The sequence below is a fragment of the Embiotoca jacksoni genome, unplaced genomic scaffold, assembly GCF_022577435.1.
Source record: "Embiotoca jacksoni isolate LCO1_2020_lvr unplaced genomic scaffold, fEmbJac1.0.p SCAF_4, whole genome shotgun sequence".
NCBI classification, from domain to species: domain Eukaryota; kingdom Metazoa; phylum Chordata; class Actinopteri; family Embiotocidae; genus Embiotoca; species Embiotoca jacksoni.
In genome coordinates, this window is record NW_027185392.1 from 9,220,407 (window position 1) to 9,239,611 (window position 19,205).

Consider the following 19,205-nt stretch of genomic DNA (forward strand, 5'->3'; position numbering starts at 1 on the left):
ACATAAAGGTCTGAGCTGATTTAAAAACAAATTCAGACCTAAATGCAGACAATTTCAAAAAGTTGACTTCGTTCTTCTTGCCACTGTAGCTGAATTAAAAGCCTGTAAGTAAAGCTTCTGTGGAACAACATGAAAGCCAGCTGGACATGATTTTTCTCTGTATTAGCCAAGACAAGTGTGGACAGCAGATCAGAACGAGGTGATGGTTGATCTTTGTTCCAGGTTGACAGAATAAGGAAGAAGAAAAATGGAGTGTTCAGTGTTTAATAAAAGGTGTATTGTGTGCTGCCTGAGCCAGTCTGAGACGAGCAGAGCTTGATGTATGTAGGCCAATGGCATTACCAGATGTGAAACAAGGAGGCTGACTTCCTGTGGTACGTCTTCACACAACCTCTGAATACACACAGATTCGCTCATGAATTTTACAGTGCACACACAAAGAAAATAAACCCAAAACTCTTTGGAATTATTTAAGAAAACATTTTATTTCTTTTATGAAAAGAAAGGTAAAGTTTAAAAGCTTTTTCTTGTTACAAAATATATATAATTTATAATACAGACGTTGTACTACATGAATTTCAGTAAAAAAACAACACACTGCCTCATTCATCAATTAAGGTCCTGAAAGAATGCACTAAAAAAACATCTGTATAAAAGAACGATGTCAACCTCATTTCATAGTTAGAATAAATCAATACCTGAAACTATGGCCAGAAATGTTCATGATGAATAGTGGAAGTATTGGAACAATTTTACTGTCCTGATCACACATGATTTAACTCACTAATGTGCGCACATTCTTGTCTGTATGCAGCTGGATGATGGTGATTAAAAACATCTTCATCTTAAATCACAAGTTTAAATATAAATTCTTGATCTTATCTTTTACCAGGCTTATTACAGACGGGGCTGAAGCTCATTTGGTTGCATGTAACAATTGAAAGGAGGCATTATTTGTTGCATCTATCTGTTAATCACATAATAGGTATGTTGATATTTTGCTGCTCTTGTTGCTCGAGCAGTTTTACTGTAGATGCCAGACTGACATTTCAAAAATTCAGGCACAAACCCCAGCAACTTTCCACTTCCACATGAAATAGAGCATTTGACATTTCAAAACTGTGGGGGTTTTAATCTTGCGCCTTCCCTCCTACACAGTCTCAGAAAGCTGTGTTTTTAAGAAGTTAAGCGTGAGAATAACCTCCTTTCCTATCATTGGTTAACCCCTCTTTAACTCTCCCTAAATCAAATGCACAGATATACATCGGGCTGCTCCACCTGATTTTATCTGAACAAATCTATCCTACAACTGTGTGGGTCTTCGAACCAGCAAAACCCAGGTGTCTGCAGATGCACAGATTATATACTGCAAGTATTAGGAGTGTTTGTGCTGTATTTAAGGGACTTTAACCGCCAAAAAATGGAAAAGCAGGCCACCACTCTTGTTCACCATTAATGCAGAAAGTCTGGAGGAGAATAATGCATTCATCCTTTTTCAGTCATGACAGTCTTTGAGTTTACAAAAGCCTCCTTCCAGCCTTTGACCCAACCTACAGAACCACAGGAAAATGTAATCCAAAATGGCTTTTCCATTCATTTTGATATTTCAGTGCAATTACGTAAAGGAGACTCCTCACTAGCATCATACTCATAAGAGAGTTTGTTTGCTTGTTCACATTTGGGTTGCATCTGTGTGGCCTTTGGCTTTGTAAATATGTTACAATGATGTTTTTTGATGGAGTTATATTTCTGTAACTGAGACATTTGTCTCAACACGATGCTCTTGTGCCTCCATCATATTTCATATAGCCTCTGTTTCTGGTTTTGCTCCAGATTTTAGGATACCACATCTCCTTCTTTCTCCATGGAGGGTTTGCCTCATGTCCACTGTTCACACACTTTGTGGACTCAGTTAGTCTGTTTCCTTATGGCTTAAAAAATTTGGGGTAAAAAGCTTTAATTGGAGATGGAGTGGTGATGACGTTCCCAGAGGAAACAGTCGTCTCCACTCCACCCTCTAACTTCTGGGAGGCCACCTCAGTTTTACTGAAACTGCACTCCAAGAATGGCATCCCAATCTTCTTCACCTGACCGTCTCTGGTCATCAGACACGGCCGACAGAGCAGCCTCAGAATGGCTCTCCTCATGTCCTTACTGGTCAGCGTGTAGATGATGGGGTTGAGAAGCGAGTTGACCATGGCCACTCCCAGAAAGTAGTCGGCCTTGTAGAGTAGGCGGCAGCTGCGAATAGGGCAGAAAAAGTCCAGGAGGAGGAGGAGGAAGAGTGGCAGCCAACATGCGATGAACACTCCCAGCACAATGGTAACTGTCTTGAGGAGGGCAATGTACTTCTGCGACTTTCTCGCCAAGCCCTTCCTCATGCTACCTGACAGGCCCAGCCGCTGGCGCTGTGTATTTGTTCGGACAATACGGAAAACGCGGGCATACAGTACAACGATGGCCAGGAGCACTGCACTGAACACAGACACACAGCCGAGGATGTAGCTTTTAGCATAAAGAGGGAGCACCGTTGAACACTGGTCCAGTCTGTGGATGCAGTTCCATCCCAAAATTGGGAGGACTCCCAAAAACCCTGCCAGAGCCCAACTCGCACCAATTAGTGCCCACATCCTTCCCCGCTTTGCCCCATGATATGGCCTCATAGTCACCATAGTGACATGGCGTTCAATTGCAATGGCCAGCAGACTAATGATGGAGGCAGCCAGAGTGATGAAGACTCCTCCTTCCCTGAGGAACCATAGCAACGGCGTAAGTTTTAAAGTATTAGGCCCCGACATGATGATGTTGGCCATGTAAGTAATCCCAGCCAGCAGGTCCGACAGAGTCAGGTTTCCCAGCAGGTAATACATGGGCAGGTGGAATTTCTTGTTCCTCCAAATGGCGATGAGAACCACAGCGTTCTCCAGGACGATGAGGAGACACACCACCAGGAATGCAATGCCCTCAGGTTTGAGCCCGTCACGGTAGCGGTCTTTCTGTAGCTTGCCTGTGTAGTTGTAGTGTTCCACAATGACAGAATTTTCCTGGTACTCCCAGAAGAACTGCATGTAGCCAGGAGATGAGGGAGTAGTGGAGGTGGGGAAGATGGGTGTAGGAGGGTGAGTCCCTGCACGAGCCGAACTTAAAGCCTCCATGCTTGATGTTGCTTTTCTTCTGTTCTGCCTGCAGTCAGTGGCTATACAGTCATCTTTGTTGACATGGTTTTAGCAGTCTGAGCTATAGAGAATTTGTCAAAGCACAAAACTGATACACACAAAAAATGCTTGAGCTTCTTCAACAAAAGGAAGGATTACATGCAGTTGATACGGTGTAATCCTCCAGAATCCCTTGATGTTTTCCTTGTTGCCAGCAGACGGTGCTCTTGAGCTCTGTCTGGTTGGAGTTCCCACTCACTGCAGAGAGACATGAAAAAGAGCATGAAAATGATGGAAAGAAGCGGTGCAGAACCACAGACAGCTTAAAACTTCATCTTAAAACATTCATTTTAAAACAGCACACTCTTAAAGTAAAGTTAGTAATAATTTATACATTTTAAATGAGTTTAGGATATTTAGCTGAATGAAATGCAATAAGGTTAGGTTGGGTTAGGTAGTTACTTTATTAATCCCCGAAGGGAAATTTTTTAAATAAAATAAATCAAAATTCATAATTCACTTTTACAGAGGGGCAATGTGTAGGCTGGTTATGTGGTTACTGAAACTGAACTTTAACATCTTGATCTGAAGTTGAGTGCATACTGTTTTTAATGTAAAATATACCTACAGTCATGACCTCATGATGTTCAATAAAACAGACAAGGCGGAGTGATTACGGCTGTGTGTGTTCATGGGGCAGAATTTGATACTAAAGGGCAGAGGGATCAACTGAATGTCAAACAAACATTTAGTTTGTTTATTGTGTTTAAAGTGTGTGTCAGTCACTGTAAGGTTGATAGACAGGAACCATCACAACATGTGGACTTAATTTTGAACACATGCAGCTGATTTTCACAGTAATGAGGTGTGTTTGAACAACCCCCCTACACACACATACTCACACACATCCAACTATACTTTAAACCTTCAATGTTTAAGCCCTAAACCGCACGTCCAAAGGTTTATAGCATTTGCAAACTATAATCACAAATGCACTGAAGGGTTTTACACTGTTAAGTTGAAGCCAATCAGTGGTGATTAGGGTTGCATTCCTCTCAGTCTCTTACGTGCGTAAAAATTGTTTTTTCGCCTCTTGACTCACATGTTAACATTTATCAAATGGTCTGGAGACTGTAACCCACTCAAGCTGGTGCCAAGAATTTGGGAAATGTAACTTGTCCACATTGGCTCAAACAGCTGAATGTCGAGTACCTCCATAGTACAGACTGGATCTACACCATGCATGAAAATATGAATGAAAATGGTATTTCAGTGTCAGATTATCCATAAAGTTATGTGATCGAGAGAATTTGGCATCACTGAACGCTCAACATTGGAAAGAAATACAGAAATAGTCACCCATACTTTGAAATTTTACTTTTGCATGACATATTGGTTATACTCATAGTTGAAATGTGCTTATTGTAAGTCGCTTTGGATAAAAGCGTCAGCTAAATGAAATGTAATGTAATAGTGAAATGCCTATACCATTTAGTTAACAGGTTTCAGCATCCTTACTTTTCCTAAAATAAATGTTTAAATATTATAGTAAAAGTTTGACCCAAATCACAAAAATGTTAACACCTTTATAGTTATAATTTTCTCCCTTCATTCTGTGACATAAAACATGACACAAGTCCAACTGTATGAAAAATATTTAAGAAAACTGATAATAATTACAAAAGTCAAATACTACATCAGAAAAGAGGGTTCAACAAGAAATTACCTTATTATTGTTGTGTTGTTGCTCTTATCCTCCTCTTCATCTGCTGTTCAGTCAGGAGAATCCAAACAAGAGCACCAAGTTAAGTCCCAGTCAAACTGACAAGGGAGTGAAGTGAGACCTCAGTTGAAACATGCAACAGCTCAGGGGGTTGGTCTTAAACCAAACTCTCTTCCCCCCTCACATTCGCTTCCTCCCACTCTCTCTTTCTTCCTCTCTTACATTAACAAAAACGGGTGTATATACACACACAGATGCCTGGTACGTCGTATAGTCTGTTTTTGACTGACAGATGAGGAGCAGCAGCAGCGTTTATTATGCAGGATCTCATTGATGTCAGTCACTGTGATCAGGAGCTCCAGTTACACAATAGTCTTGTGAGACTTAACATTTCAAAGTCCACATACGTCATTGATCAACAGGCTAACAAAGATGTGATAAAAACCGAATCCTCCTGATATCATCATGAGGACTCCCCTCTTGAAACATAAATAACATGATAACAGAGAAAGAAAGGTACTTGACTCTGTCTTCTCAAAAATAAAAATCCTTTAAATTAGTGGCATGTGATGTTGACATCAGTGTGCAGTTCTGTTATCTACAATGATAACAGATGTCAGCTTTAAGATAATAAAATAACTGTCAACCTCAGAAAGAAAACATTAAATAAAATCATTAGGAAGGTTTGTTAATTTGAACGTGTTCGATATAAATACTGCTTCCCCATTTTTCAAAGAAATCAAAGATTGGTAAAACTTTGCAGCTATTTTACTAGAGGAACCAGTTTCAGTACAAATGGCTCAGTAACAATTTCCCAAATTCTCCAAGCCAAGTGAAACACAGATACTGAGCTTTTGTGTTTCTTGAGTTTCTCAGAATTTATATTTACTGCTCCCATGATTTTCTATTGTACAATCATCGAAGAGAAGTGAATCTATTTCACATGGTTCATTTGCATGATGACAACTCAATTCCCAGGGCCTGTCAGTGAGATTGCAGCATGCTTTGACACGCTTCAGTCGTTCATCTGTGAAACGTCTCCTGCAGGGCCTGCAGAAAGTTTATCAGGACAGAACAGAACAGGAAAGAAGGGAGAGATGCACTGTATAAGCTACATAAAACTTTTATTGGTGTGTTGTGGGGTTTTAGAGCCAGGACTTGGTATGATGCACATGCTGTTCGGATTATTCATGCACATGCATAATACTGCACATGCAGGAACTGTCTGTCTGAACACATTTGAATCAACTGTGACTCAAACAGCTTTCCTTATCCACAGTGTTTTGACAGTTGGAAATCCTGCTCTTTATCTGGTGTCTCCTCTGATGCGTTACACTACACTGTTGCACTATTTAAACAGAAGCTTCCTTCTAATAAACCTGTTTGGTGTGTGATTACCTGGTTTAGCTAAATGATCCTCTGGTTCCTTTGTGTATGTCTGTGTCTGTTTGTGTTTCTTCTTCATCCAAACTTTGTGTTTGTGTTTTGAAAGGGTCTGGTCTTTCAGGCCCCTGATAGTGTCAGTTAACTCTGTTGGTTGACATGCTGACACGAAACGGTCAATCAACAGTCACCCTGAGGCCACTAAAGAAAACGGCCTGTGTGCTGAGTAGTTCAAAAGGGATCAGGCAGCGCTAGTGGCTGAAATAAAACATGAGCTTCTTTTCACAGCAAACATTGTTATTATAGCCTTTATTAAACAGTGGGAAGCCTGCAGAGTGCTGTGCTTTTTACTGTCTTGCATACAATTGATATTATTCTTGCACACGCTTGAGCATGCAGCTTTAGAAAGCTTATAATATCTGCATGTGTGTACATGCCTTTTATCTGTGTTTGTGTGGGTAGTTTAGGACTTGAAGTTGGTTGATAAACTTTCTCTGCTGCTCTCTTGGTGTCTGCGCTTGAGAGTGTGTGTGTAGCTGTTGCACATTTCACTCATACTCCCTGCTGTCTGCACTGCTGTGTGTAGGAGGGGAGTCCTATCAGGAGATCATTACAGAGTAATATCCTGTCAAGGTGAACGCAGAGGCCTCACATCAAAGTCTCAAAGAGAGAACCGGTGATCTGACACTGAGGATGAGTAATCTAACAGACAGACAGGACTTACTACCCTGCACAGGAAGGAAAAGCTGTCCTCTTTCATCTCCTCTTTTTCATCATTTGATGTTTAGTTAGTCTCATCTGCTTCTCTTTCTATTTTATTGTGTCTCTCCATCACAGTTTTTGTTTCCATTTTTTCATTCTTTCCTCTCACTTTGCTGATTGATCTCACATGTTTCTCCTTCATAGGCTTCAGTTTTTCTACATCAACACTGGAAACAAACTCTGCGTGGATCTCCCTCACTGGTATTCTTAACGTATGTTTTTTGCCACACACCGTGGTGATGCTGACTGCTTTCAGCTGAGCCAGCGCCTCTTGGGTGTGGATGTAATGTTGACGTGGGTGGACTCGTTACGTGACCAACAGGACCTGTTTGTGGTGCACAAGGGTTTATTTTTGGTGGACCACAGCCACCGTGCTGATTTGATTCTATCCAAGGAATGATGGCCTCTCTTAGCTGGCAGCGCCGGCTAAGTTTCAGCTGTAGTGTTAATATTTTTACATGCTTTATGTTTCACAGGCTGCGTGGAGAGATGTGGTTGTCAAAATTAGTTGTACATCAGAAATTCTAGGAAATCAGGACCACCTACCTACAGTTTGTAAGTTGGAAACGTATCTCTCATGGCATCATAGTATTCATTTCACTTTGTGAAGGTGAATTCTGGCCTACAGATGAACTTGGAGCATACTTCTGCCCGGTGCAATAAAACTTTAAAATATCCCAGACGTTATTTCACAGCTTCAGCTTTTTCCTGTCTGACGTTCATATGGGTTGAGGTTTTGATTACCTAAGAGGCAGATACGAGCGGGGCAAATTGAACTTTAAAACACCATCTAAATGGTCTTTGCCTACCAAGTTCTCCACACCTCAGACCAGGGTTTCGCTGAGGCTATCGCAGTGCTGACTCTCCCGCAATCTATAACCACTCAGTCCTCAGTCCTAATCCACTGATAAATCCCCCAAATCTGACCAGCCAGACCAGTTCTGTGCTGATAAGAAAACATTCCTCGCTGCCAGCAGTTGTATCGCTTTCTCTTTTTTGTTTGTTTGGATTTTCCAGCCAACTTGCAGTGGTTTAGTGGCCGCTCAAGGGTTATTCATGGAGATCTGCGCTCTTTTGAAGTGCTCACAGGGCAAAGGAGGGATGAGTTCAGTGGAAATGTTCAAGGAGAGAGGGGGTGTGGGAAAGGGATACAAGCGATATGGTCTTCAGACAACGGTTGACTGGTTGCAGTGAGGAGCAATGGGTCATCACAATTAAGCTCCTCTCTTGCAGGAAATGACCACCTATCTCTTCAATTACAGTGATAACAGCAGATAACACTTTAAGAAACCAGTGATCATCCCTCCGTGTGTGCAAGTATACTGTGCATGTATTTACATCTGTTTTCTGTGTGTTTTGTCAGACAGCAGACATCTGAACCCATCTGCAGTTTTCATCCAGCGATTTCCATCCTAAACTGTAGGGGTGGTTCAGGTCACTGAGCACTTTACTGGTGATCCGGTATTTTTCTCTTGGCTTGGCTGTGTGTCAGCGCTGAAGCTTTGTTGGGTGAGTGTGGCTGCCGTCTTCATGTGTTCAGTCCAGCACTGGCAGACTACAGGACTAATGACATCCAGCTTTGAAAACTTGTTGGGGCTTCAGTGTGATACTGACACCCCTCTTGGCTCCACAGGGCTGTAACCATATCACTCAACCATCAAGATGATGTGTTCATTCTTGCGATGTCAGAGTTAACGCTCAACATTAATCAAAGTTTTTTCCTAGAGGGCATTCATGCAGCTTTTATCAGTCAGACTTTGCATATTAGGCTCACACGTTCACATATGTGTACACACATCACTCTCTACATGAAAGGATAATAACTGTTTTGGATGTAACTGCCACAGCTTAAAGGAAATCATCAACTTCATCAATTAATGCTTAACACTGATGATGGCTTATGGCTAAAGGCGTCAGGTTTTTTTGCCCATAATAAATCGGTTTACATTGATCTGTGAGGGATGGTATTCTGCTCTTTTTTAATTCTGGTTACAACTGTACACCCATTGTGGTTCAAGATTTGTATCTGTTTATTTGTCGTTCCTGAAGACACAATTACAATAATCATTCATTGTCCTTACAGTATCGATATGAAAATAAATGACTTGTTGGGTTGCAGTGTGCAATTTGTTGAGTTAACCCCTTAGATTCTTAAAAATAAAATCTTTAGAAATAAACATTAAATAATCTTAACTTGAAACTGCTTTAGTCAATATTTTTATATTAACAACAAAAAAATGCAACATGTAAGCGAGATGTGATAAACCCAGAAATAATTATTCTGTAGTTTTCCTTGGCTCTTTATCATCTTTCAGCCCATTGTTTTGGTGCAGTTTTACAGTCCAAGTTCAATCTCACAGCTCTCATCAGCGTCATTTCCAACAAGCGGCTGTTGTCCGTAAAAAAAACCCCAGGAAACCCCAGTAGACTACCTGCCCTGATCCAAACAGTAGATAGACGAAGGCCCTACTTACAATAAATGTGTGCGCTAACTCGCACTGCTTCCTCATCCATACAGACAATTCAGTGGTTGAGCTGGAGGCTGGAGGTGGTTTGAGCCATCAAATTTCAGTCCATCTTGAAAGCTTGGATGCATTCATGCGAGTGATGAAAAGTGTAAATGGGGTCAAAGTTAAAAACTAGCTGGTGAACAGTGGAGCATTTGCAGATAAAAACAAAACAAAACAGATAAGTAAGAAGTTAGTGGGGACAAAGACATCAGAAAAATAGTGAATATTGGATTAACATTCTTTAGGTGATCGGAAATGTTGTATATTCTAAAGTTCTGTGTTTGAGGGCAGTGCAAATAAAAGACGGTTTGCCAGTTCACCAAATCAACTTTATGAGGTGATAATACATTAATGTTGGGTTTACAGCCTATTGTTCTACCCCAAGGGGAAAATCTTTTAAAATAAAAAATAAAAAATGTACAGTATGCTAATCTTTCTCCCAGTGTCAAAACTGCAAAACAATTATGTTCCAGACAAACTTTTACAAACATGCTCCTACACATCTTTTCAAACACACATGAATGCACGCAAATTCTGCCCTCATGGACCTCTCCCGAGACATGATGGTAATCAGAGGAGATGGGCGGACAAAGACATCACAACCGCACGGCAGCCATACGGATCCTGTGGGACGCTCGCTGTGGGATGTTGTTGCTTGAACGATTTCGCTCTGTTTCTTTTTGGCCAGTTGGAGTTCCAGCTTGCTCTCTCTTCTTGAAGAAAAAAAAAGAGAGCAGGGGAGGCATAAACTAGTAAGAATGTAAATGAATGCCAGATCCACGAGTGTTGGCCTCTCTCTGCATCCCAGAATAATTTGTAAAAACGTGCAGCTGAGATGTTGATAAGGTGAGAGCAAGGAGAAGGAGGACGATACAGACTTGAAAGTGTTTTTCTGCTTTTTCTTTGTTTTTTTTCCTTCTTTTGGTTTCCCCTTTTCATTTAAACATTTTGACTTTGACTTATTCTTTCACACCGGCAGCTCTTTCTATGTTTCCATTCAATAGGTGTTTTATGAACAGAAAGGCTCAGGCGAAACAGGCGCAGTACCAGATCAGTCAAACAGACGTAAGGTTAGCGTGACTGGAAGGGATTAGAAATTGAGTCGGCACCCCAACCCTTTTTTTCCCCCCATGTTTATTCTTAAAGAGCAGACCACGAACAAATTTCCTGAACTCAGCTGAACATTTAGCCCCTCACATCGCCTTCAAACCAAACCAAAGTGACGCTGGAAGCATTAACGGTTCAAAGACTGTTTTCTGTTGGTGCTTCAGTCAGTTCAATGTGGCCGTGAGGGTAACAATTTGAACCAGGTTTGTTGGTTCCAGTTCAAACAGATGACATGTACTGAAAGGAAAAGTTAGACTTTTTGGGAAATATGTTGATTCCCTTTTCAGAGTTTGATGAGAAACTTGATGCCACTTTCATGTCTGTGTGTTAGGCTACAGCTAGAACGGAAAGGTGATCAGCTTAGCGTTCTAAGACTGGCAGCTCTGGAACAACTGAGAAAACAAAACTTGTCTGTTTTAGACTTGTGAATGGAATAAACAAAGAAGATGCAAAATGTTAAGATATTTAAAGAGCTGGTTGGTGTATTTTTCAATCTGGGACAGAGCCAGGCTTAAAGGTTTCCCCTGTTTAGCCTATGCTATGCTAAGCTAATCACATCCCGGCAACTTTTAAGATGCATCTAGCAGCTTTCGCTATAAAGAACCTTCATATTTTTATAAGTGAATGTATTCTCTCTTCTGAAGTAAATAGAAAATTGCAGGTAAATTATCTTGGCTTCATATCAAAATATAGACCTATTAAAAGTCTCCCACATTACTCTTATTTACTCTGCATATTGATGAGACAATAGCAGCTGGTCATTTAACTCTTGGCAAGAAAGTGATTTCCTTATCTCTCAAAATGTCACATTTTTCTCATAAAAACTATAACTATAAAAAAAATGTTTTTGGCTTCTTATAATAGGAGGAAAAGCAGGTTGCTGATTGGATTTGTGTTTTAGTTTGACTCCCTGTTCAGCCGTATTAGCACAATCCTGTTCCCGTTTAACACAACTTGTAAATTGGAAATCTTTTTCTGCGCACGCCAAAGAGTTCATTCAAAGCGTTGCTGCATCACACATTCGCCAGAATCAAAGCAGCAGAACAAGCTAAACATCTGTCCTTTATCTGACGTTATTGATGCTCTTCGCATTCTGCCATCTGATAAGTGTTATTGCGTGACATTATTTTGTCTGCTCTCAGCTGTCTTGTTCAGTTTTACACTCGGGAGTTTGATCAGAGGAGCAGCACGTATTTCACCCTCTTAATGTGCCTGAAATATCTGTCACATCTCACACTTCTGGCTTTCCAACTGAGGCCTGAGATGACAACAGAATGAGATAAATGGCAAGAAAAAAAAATAAAACAAAATTCATTCAAAGAACTCTTCATGGACACCTCTTGATCACACAGACTATTAGATTCATAAAGCCTGTATTGTACAGTGTGTAAAGCACCATGTATGATCTCTGATCGTTTGTTTTGAACAACACCCCAGTTCTTTCAGGAAGCCCATTAGTGAAAGTCGATGCTGTGATGTCATTCAAGTTCTGCAAACAATTATGTGCGGTTCCAAGAAATTCAGACGCAGAAACTTAATGTCTTCCTCGGTTTCTGAGCCTCCACGTCTGTGTCAGTCATTCGGCTCTTTACCCCCCCTACCCCACCATCTCTACCCCCTCCCCTCCTCCAAAAACCACATTTCCAAGCTGCTTGTTCCATTGCAGGCAATTAGATCTCAGGTCGCAAGCACACCAGCAGCTGGGTCCTGTTTCAGTGTGCCTCAGTGCAAGTTCAGTACAGGTTTCAATAAATGGGGTATCATGAGTACATCGGCAGACTGTACACAGATTCAAACCAGCTGGCCTCTGCAGCTAATTTACTCAATGGAGAACAGTGAAACGAAAGCGACGGGAATTTAAATTTATTTGAAAAGTGCTCTCGATGTGAACTGCAGAGTTTCCATCTTGAGCGATTGCAGCAGGAGAATAATCACACTGCCCCGCACCCTTACATGTATAGGTAAGCACATATATATATACACACATGCCCACTGGGGATTGGGGAAAATTCTTCCAAAGCCATGTTTGACTCCTTCTTTGCCCTCAAGGTTTAGCAGATCAGAAATAGACCCAGCTGACAATACAAAGGGGACAGAAGAAATCTCCAGAGTGACCAAGTTCCCAGTCAAACATTCCTCTGTTGAAAATCAGAGTTTCTTATGTTTGTGTCCCAGTAAGACCTCTGATTAAACACTTTTCATTTGATTGTGACCCACAAACACTTAAGGAATCACATTACTTTGCGGTTTACGTTCAGACAAATCCAAATCTTGCAGTTGTACGTTTGTCCGCACGATGCAGTTGCAATCAAATTTGTCGAGTTAGATCAGTGGAGGGGTTTCAAATCAAGCAGTGGTCCTAGGTTTCATTTGCCTAAACTAAACATCCTGGTTTTTAAGAGATTCTTCATCAATCCTGCACTCTCTTTGGCACGTCTATCATAAGCATTGCTCAAAACCACAGAACTTGTAAATTCCAGTCAGGATGTCAAAGTTTCCAGAGATATGAAATCAAGCAGGCTAAATTACAGTGAAAAGAAGCAGAAGAAATCCGTTTTCAGTCATCATGATTGTAATGTAGTGTTACTGATGTGTTGGAACAAGCAGATACAGTAGCATACATGATATTATCAAACTCTGTGGAAAACCTCTTGAAACTGGTTAATTTTGAGACATTTCATGGGAACAATACAGTTGTAATCGCCCGTTCAGTGTTATGTCTGCTCATACATAGTTGTGCGTCAGTGCCAATTGGCACCGAGGGATTGCAAAGATCAGCAGGTCACTGTGGGTTTCAGCTCCATGTCTAATTTTGGTGTTTTGTTTGGGTGCTTTTCAGGAGGGAGGGTATTTTAGTTTTCCCAGTGACTGATAGGCCTTCTTGTTTACGGAAGCACAACTATACGAGCGACTGGGCAGCACACTAATCCCAAATGAGTCCCTGCGGGCCCCCCTAACGGCCACCCTATAACTGCTCAAGACTCGGTAAAATGGCGGCTAGTGTCTCTGCGTGCTGCTGTAAACCATTTTACTGTTAGCTAACACTGCAGACACTGTGCTGGGTCTGTGTTTGCACGGTCCTCCATGTTTAATGTTTGCATTGAAAAGATTTGTAAGAGGCAGAGGTATTTTAACATGCGGTGGTGTAGCCAGTAGAGATGGATTTCACAAGTTTCCTGATATGCCTCTGACATTCCCACTGGGACTTGTCATCTGAGAATTTTTTTCTCCCCCTCTCTAAAAGAAGGATCTCAGGAGCTATTTAGGGGAATAGAGGAGCAGAATAAGGGCGAGGGAAGGATAGTCAGGGACAAATGCAAAGAAAGTCACTTTGAATAAGGAGGGCAGGGAAAGTTGGACAGAGATAAGAAAGAAAACACCAACAAATATGACAATACAAATTCAAACATGAGCCAAGTGCACATTACTTTTCTTCTGCCTCACACATAAAACAGCTTTAATGAAAACATGGGAAAGAGCTGTGATTGTGCCTCTCTGAACAGCCAGGAATATGCCAGTGCCTGAAGAGAAATGGCACTCATCTTTCAAGCTTGTTTAGACTGGAGAGCAAATGATCCACCATAATTCCTCATGCTGTTATCTGGTGTCTTTTTCTTCCCGATAGCCTAAACCTTCATCTCTCTGATCATCCTTTCCTGTGGTTTTTCCTCCCTATATCAGAGGTGAAATGTTTGCTCTTGCATTTGTGCTTATGTTTAGTGAGGAAAACAAAAATCCCCTGCAACACACTGAGTTGATTGATCAAGGAAACTAGTGTTCTTCATCAGCTGTGGTGCTCCTTTTAGCATGGTGGGTTTAATTACTGCACGAAAGACTGTGCACAGAACAAGCACTTTAAATCTATGGATGTGGTGTTTGTGAGCGACATCAAGACAGTGTTTGGAAGAAGGCTGGGAATGGATGGATACACTGTGATGGAACACAGTATGTGGTAGGGGTCAGTATATGTGTGTGAACTCAGCTGGACAAGTTGGGGTGGGTGGGAGGGGGTTAACTATACAGACCACTGTTCTTCTCTTCCGTTCTCACCCACCCCTGGCTCCCATTTTCTCTCCCAGTTTCCTCGAATCGCCCTCATTCCTCTGCTCCTCCAACCCTTAGCTCTGTTCTTGAGTCCCGCTCTTTCCTCAAACTCATTCCCCCGTCAGATCAATCCCATATTTTCTTCTCTTTGCTAATTCTTTGTTGTCTGCTTCACTCAGCCTGCTCCTCAATGCTTATGCCAGCATAAACATTTAGATTATGTGTTTAGAGGTCCTTTGTACGCTTCACACAAAGGGCTCGGATGGTAGGGCAGGTTATCCACCAATCAGGGTTGGCTGTGCTACCTCCAGCTCCTCCTGTCCACAGTGTGTCCTGGGCAAGACACTGATCCCAAAGGTGTTTCTAATGGCAGGCGAGCACATTGCACGTCAGCTTTATTACCAATTTCCTGGGAGTGTACGTAAACCACTAATCTAAAAAGGTTCTATATATTTGCTCTCCATTTATGACTTATGTTCAATTCTATCCCAACCTTTGCTCCTTGTCTGAACTTGGACATATCAAACCTCTTTTCCAGGATGCCTAATACTGCCGTTTTGCACAGCCTGCTGGTGTCTTATGATGTGTTCAGACAAAGGAAATTATTCTCATGGAGCGATTATATACAAAGTCAATGCAAAGACGCAAAAGGACTCAAATTTGCATCCACTTGAGTTGAAAATATTTAAGTTGAGCGTCTGCACTTGCGTGAGTAACACACTGCGAAACTTCGCTTTGTGTTTGGTCTGAACACAGTTAGACATAGGCACAAGGTGCCACAGGTTTAGGCACCAAAGACTATAAATAGGTCATTTTGTGTCCATCACAAAATTTTTTGTTAATTTATGTAGCTTACTTGCATTACGTCTTTGACCCGACTTGTCACAGGGCCAAAGGTACCTTGTGCATAACAGCTTTGGCAAACTGCAGTATTCGGCACCCTGGGAATGAGAACATGCTGATCTATGACACATTCTACTTCTTTTAAAAATACCTTTTTGTGCTTTTCCTCGTGTCTTTTTGCAGACATAGATGAAACAGGAATTTAGATTAACAGTTTTGCCATCATTATTTGGCAACATTTTGGAACATGTTATAATATCAAACAGAAAAAAAAAAAAAAATTCAACTGGTTCACAACATATTGAGCAAACATGCATTTAGTCCATAGCTAAAGCCTGATGATGAAAAAGTAATACAGTAACAGTATGAGCACTCTGTTACAGTCATTTTGAATAGACAGGAGAAAGACTTTCCCATGATCAGTGCTTCTCTGTCCAGTTCAGAGGAAAATTGTGTTAGTTGGTAATATTTAGAAATGAGTCCAATGGAAACAGAACATAGATGGTGACCAAATCTCCCTCCAGGCTTTTGCCCAAAACTCCACCTCTTCCAGGACAGCTGATGATTTCATGCCAATTTCTGGACAAAGCTTTTAGTCTCTTCACTAAGAACATCACACCTCTCCCAGTTCAAAGGATGCACTGACTCTAAGAATCAATGTATCAAACTATAGGCTCAACACACATTCATTCAGTGTACTGTTACTCTACAGGTAGGCATGTCATGCCAGCAGGACATGCAAGAGTGATTAAGTGGACAAAGCAGATTACATCTCCCGGCCATGTTTGTGTATTTTTCCAATTTGGGCTACTTGTTTATTTTGGTTCTGGTTCAGGCACTCCTTAATTGCAGATGTGATTTTCTGATTGCCCCAAAGTAGTTTAAAAAGACATACACTTTGCCATGGGATGACCTTACAAATTGCTACAGGAAATTGTGGAGGGGAAGGAGGCTTACTGATACCTTTGGCCCACTTCCGTGCATGTGCATTTGTATTTGTTAAGGCATGTTCCTCTGTGAGAGTGTGTAGCTGTAATGCTGCCCCAGGCCACAGGGACAGGTAGCGTCATGGGCTCCAAAATAACATAATATTATCAGGAAGCAGAGGTCAGCAACAGTATCTGTCAACTTTGACCCTAGGTTCTTAATGCTGATTCCTGAGAACTTGTTTTCATTCTATGCATTTACCTCATTCCCCCTTCAGCTCCCCACCCCCTTCATTCAATGCTGGGGTCTCTGTGTTAATTTTTTGTTTTCCTCTGCTTTGGCTCTTAAGGGACGGATTAACATCAATTTACCAAGTTAAGATAGAATGCGTGAAGAGTTCGCACGTTGCTGCTATTGAGCCAAATATGTAATTGAGCTAATAGCAGCTGTTCAAGCCGGATCTTAAAACACGTTCACATGTTCCATTAAGGGCTGCGCTCACGAGCCAGCGGTGGAGTGACTGGCTCCAGATGTTCTTCGCAGCATTAAAAAAATCTCACAGGATACAAGAGTGGAGATGAGGAGATGTGTTTTCTGTCACAAAAGGGGGATGAGAATTATCTCCGGTGACTTTAAATACCCTAAAAGGAGATTATTGGGCTACATTTAATCAGAGGCTCTTTGTTTGTCCAGTCCTGCAGAGTGATCATGTCCCATGAGCTGTCCAAATGATAATACCTCAATGATCCTGTTATTATGTTTTGGTTCTGAGAAAGCGTGCACTCTGGTTATGATTAAGCCACGTTCGTGGATGAAAGATGTAAACAGCTCCTTATAGATCAAGAACAAACCTGGTCAAGGAAGACTTTTCCCGCCCAGGTTTTATTATTAAATGGATCTGTGTCTGTGTGGGCTTGTCTCACAACCATATCCTGACGTAATTATAGCCGCGTTTGTTTGTGCCAATTGTAAAGCTTTCCGCTGTTGGTGCAGAGAAATTGGCACCTGATTAACAGCATATAAACTACTGGTGCAGAGTCTACTGCCGGTAAACGCTGTCCAAACCAGACAGCTGTGTTCTCAAGGGAAAGTTATTATTGTTCTTGCTCTCCTTAGGCAGTTCATGTAGAATCAGGCTTTTCAAACTTTTCTCTCATGACTCAGGATTTCTGTCTTCCATCTGTCACACACTGTAGACTCAGACTCACGAAACCTCCAGCCAAGATGAAGATGATTATTCACACATTTGATTTATTATGTTTGGATTGTTACACTTTTACTTTACTTGTCTCTGCAGGATCATCACTTTGTAATTTACACGGGTTTCTGAGTTTAGCCAAATTAAGTAAATAATTATTTTTTTTTTAAAGACTGTTATATGTCTATCTCTTTGGGGAAATGGCAATACTAATAGCAATACCACAGAAACATACATTGCAAGTGAAAGTAATGCTCATATTTTTGCTGATGTAAAAGATGTATTAGCAACAAACTGCACTAACAATATCAGAAGCGAAAGTACATGCTATCCAGAATGACCTCTATGGGCCTTATACTATTATATTATTAAATAATTACCATTGATATATTTATATGTAAGTTAAAGTGGTGCTAGTTTTAACAGCTTCATGTGTTGGGGATTTTCTGTAATAAGACATTATAGGATATAAAGTTAATCACATTTTGTGAGTAACTAGTAGCTTCTGCTGTCAGATAAATGTAAAAATGTAGAATTGTAAAGCAGCACATAAAGGAAAGACTCTAGTAAAGTAGAATTCCCTTAAATTAGTTTGTACTTAATGGAGGAAACTGAGTAAATGTATTAAGTTACTTTCTGCCACCAAGGAAAACCAAATAGCATCACTTTAGAGCCATATAAAAGTCTGTGTTCATTTTTGTGAAACGCCCAGAGTGTTATATTATATTATTCTTTAACAAATATGAGTACTACAATTTGAAGTCCAACCCGACACTGATTCCCAAGTGCCGGTGTGGCAATTTCTCTTGTGTCATGCAGTGTAGGTTTTACAAGCCCATCTTCTCATCTGTGCTTCGTTAACACTGGATGTGTTCTCTTGTGGTATTGGTTTATGTGGCTCTGATCAGTTCAGCTAACTGCTACTTAAGCAGTCAACTCAACTATAAATCCTAAAGTTTAAGCAGATCTTGAATCTAGAGAGGAGTTTTGCCACATCATAGCTTCAACAGTAAGTAATTGGTGTCTGGAGACTTTTTCAGTGATGCAGTCATTGTGGTGGCTTATGTGCTTAACGATGCTAATGTGGTAAACATCTGCTCACTCAGAGTAAAATGCATCCAAGTTGATGAAGACCTGGGTGCAGTGTGTGTCATGTAAACAAGAAGTGAAACACAAAAACAGCATCACTCTCTCAGATCATCTTCTTTCCATCTCACCATCTCTCAAAGTGCCACGACAAAGACAAATAGACAAATATACCACAAATATTTGTCAGATTGCATATAAACACAGTAAAACACAGTGAGCAAACATATCTGGAGCAAGTGTCAAGTTAACAGCAAAGAAAAAGAAAAAGAAAGGTAGCCTTTATAAAAGCTACCCATGACAGTGTAGACAGAAACTGATTTAGACTTCCACTCCCTCAAAGGGTTTCTTCTCTCCCTGCAGGAGTAAGCACATTTTGAAGACAAAGGGTATGTGGGGAGCGACACAATAACCTTTGACTTTGATTGACATTAAACAAGAAAATGACGCTATAATAGCATCACAGG

At 41.0% G+C, this 19,205-nt stretch overlaps 1 protein-coding gene across 1 annotated transcript; it reads right to left on the reverse strand.

The window, feature by feature from the left end:
- Nucleotides 1-466: 466 nt before the first annotated feature.
- s1pr5b (sphingosine-1-phosphate receptor 5b) lies at nucleotides 467-4,965 on the reverse strand. Its single transcript, XM_069167224.1, has 2 exons — nucleotides 4,882-4,965; nucleotides 467-3,413 (listed from the first exon to the last, which is right to left on the reverse strand). Exon 2 carries the CDS (start codon nucleotides 3,153-3,155, stop codon nucleotides 1,926-1,928), a length of 1,230 nt encoding a protein of 409 aa, XP_069023325.1. The 5' UTR covers nucleotides 3,156-3,413; nucleotides 4,882-4,965; the 3' UTR covers nucleotides 467-1,925.
- Between the last annotated feature and the right edge of the window lie 14,240 nt (nucleotides 4,966-19,205).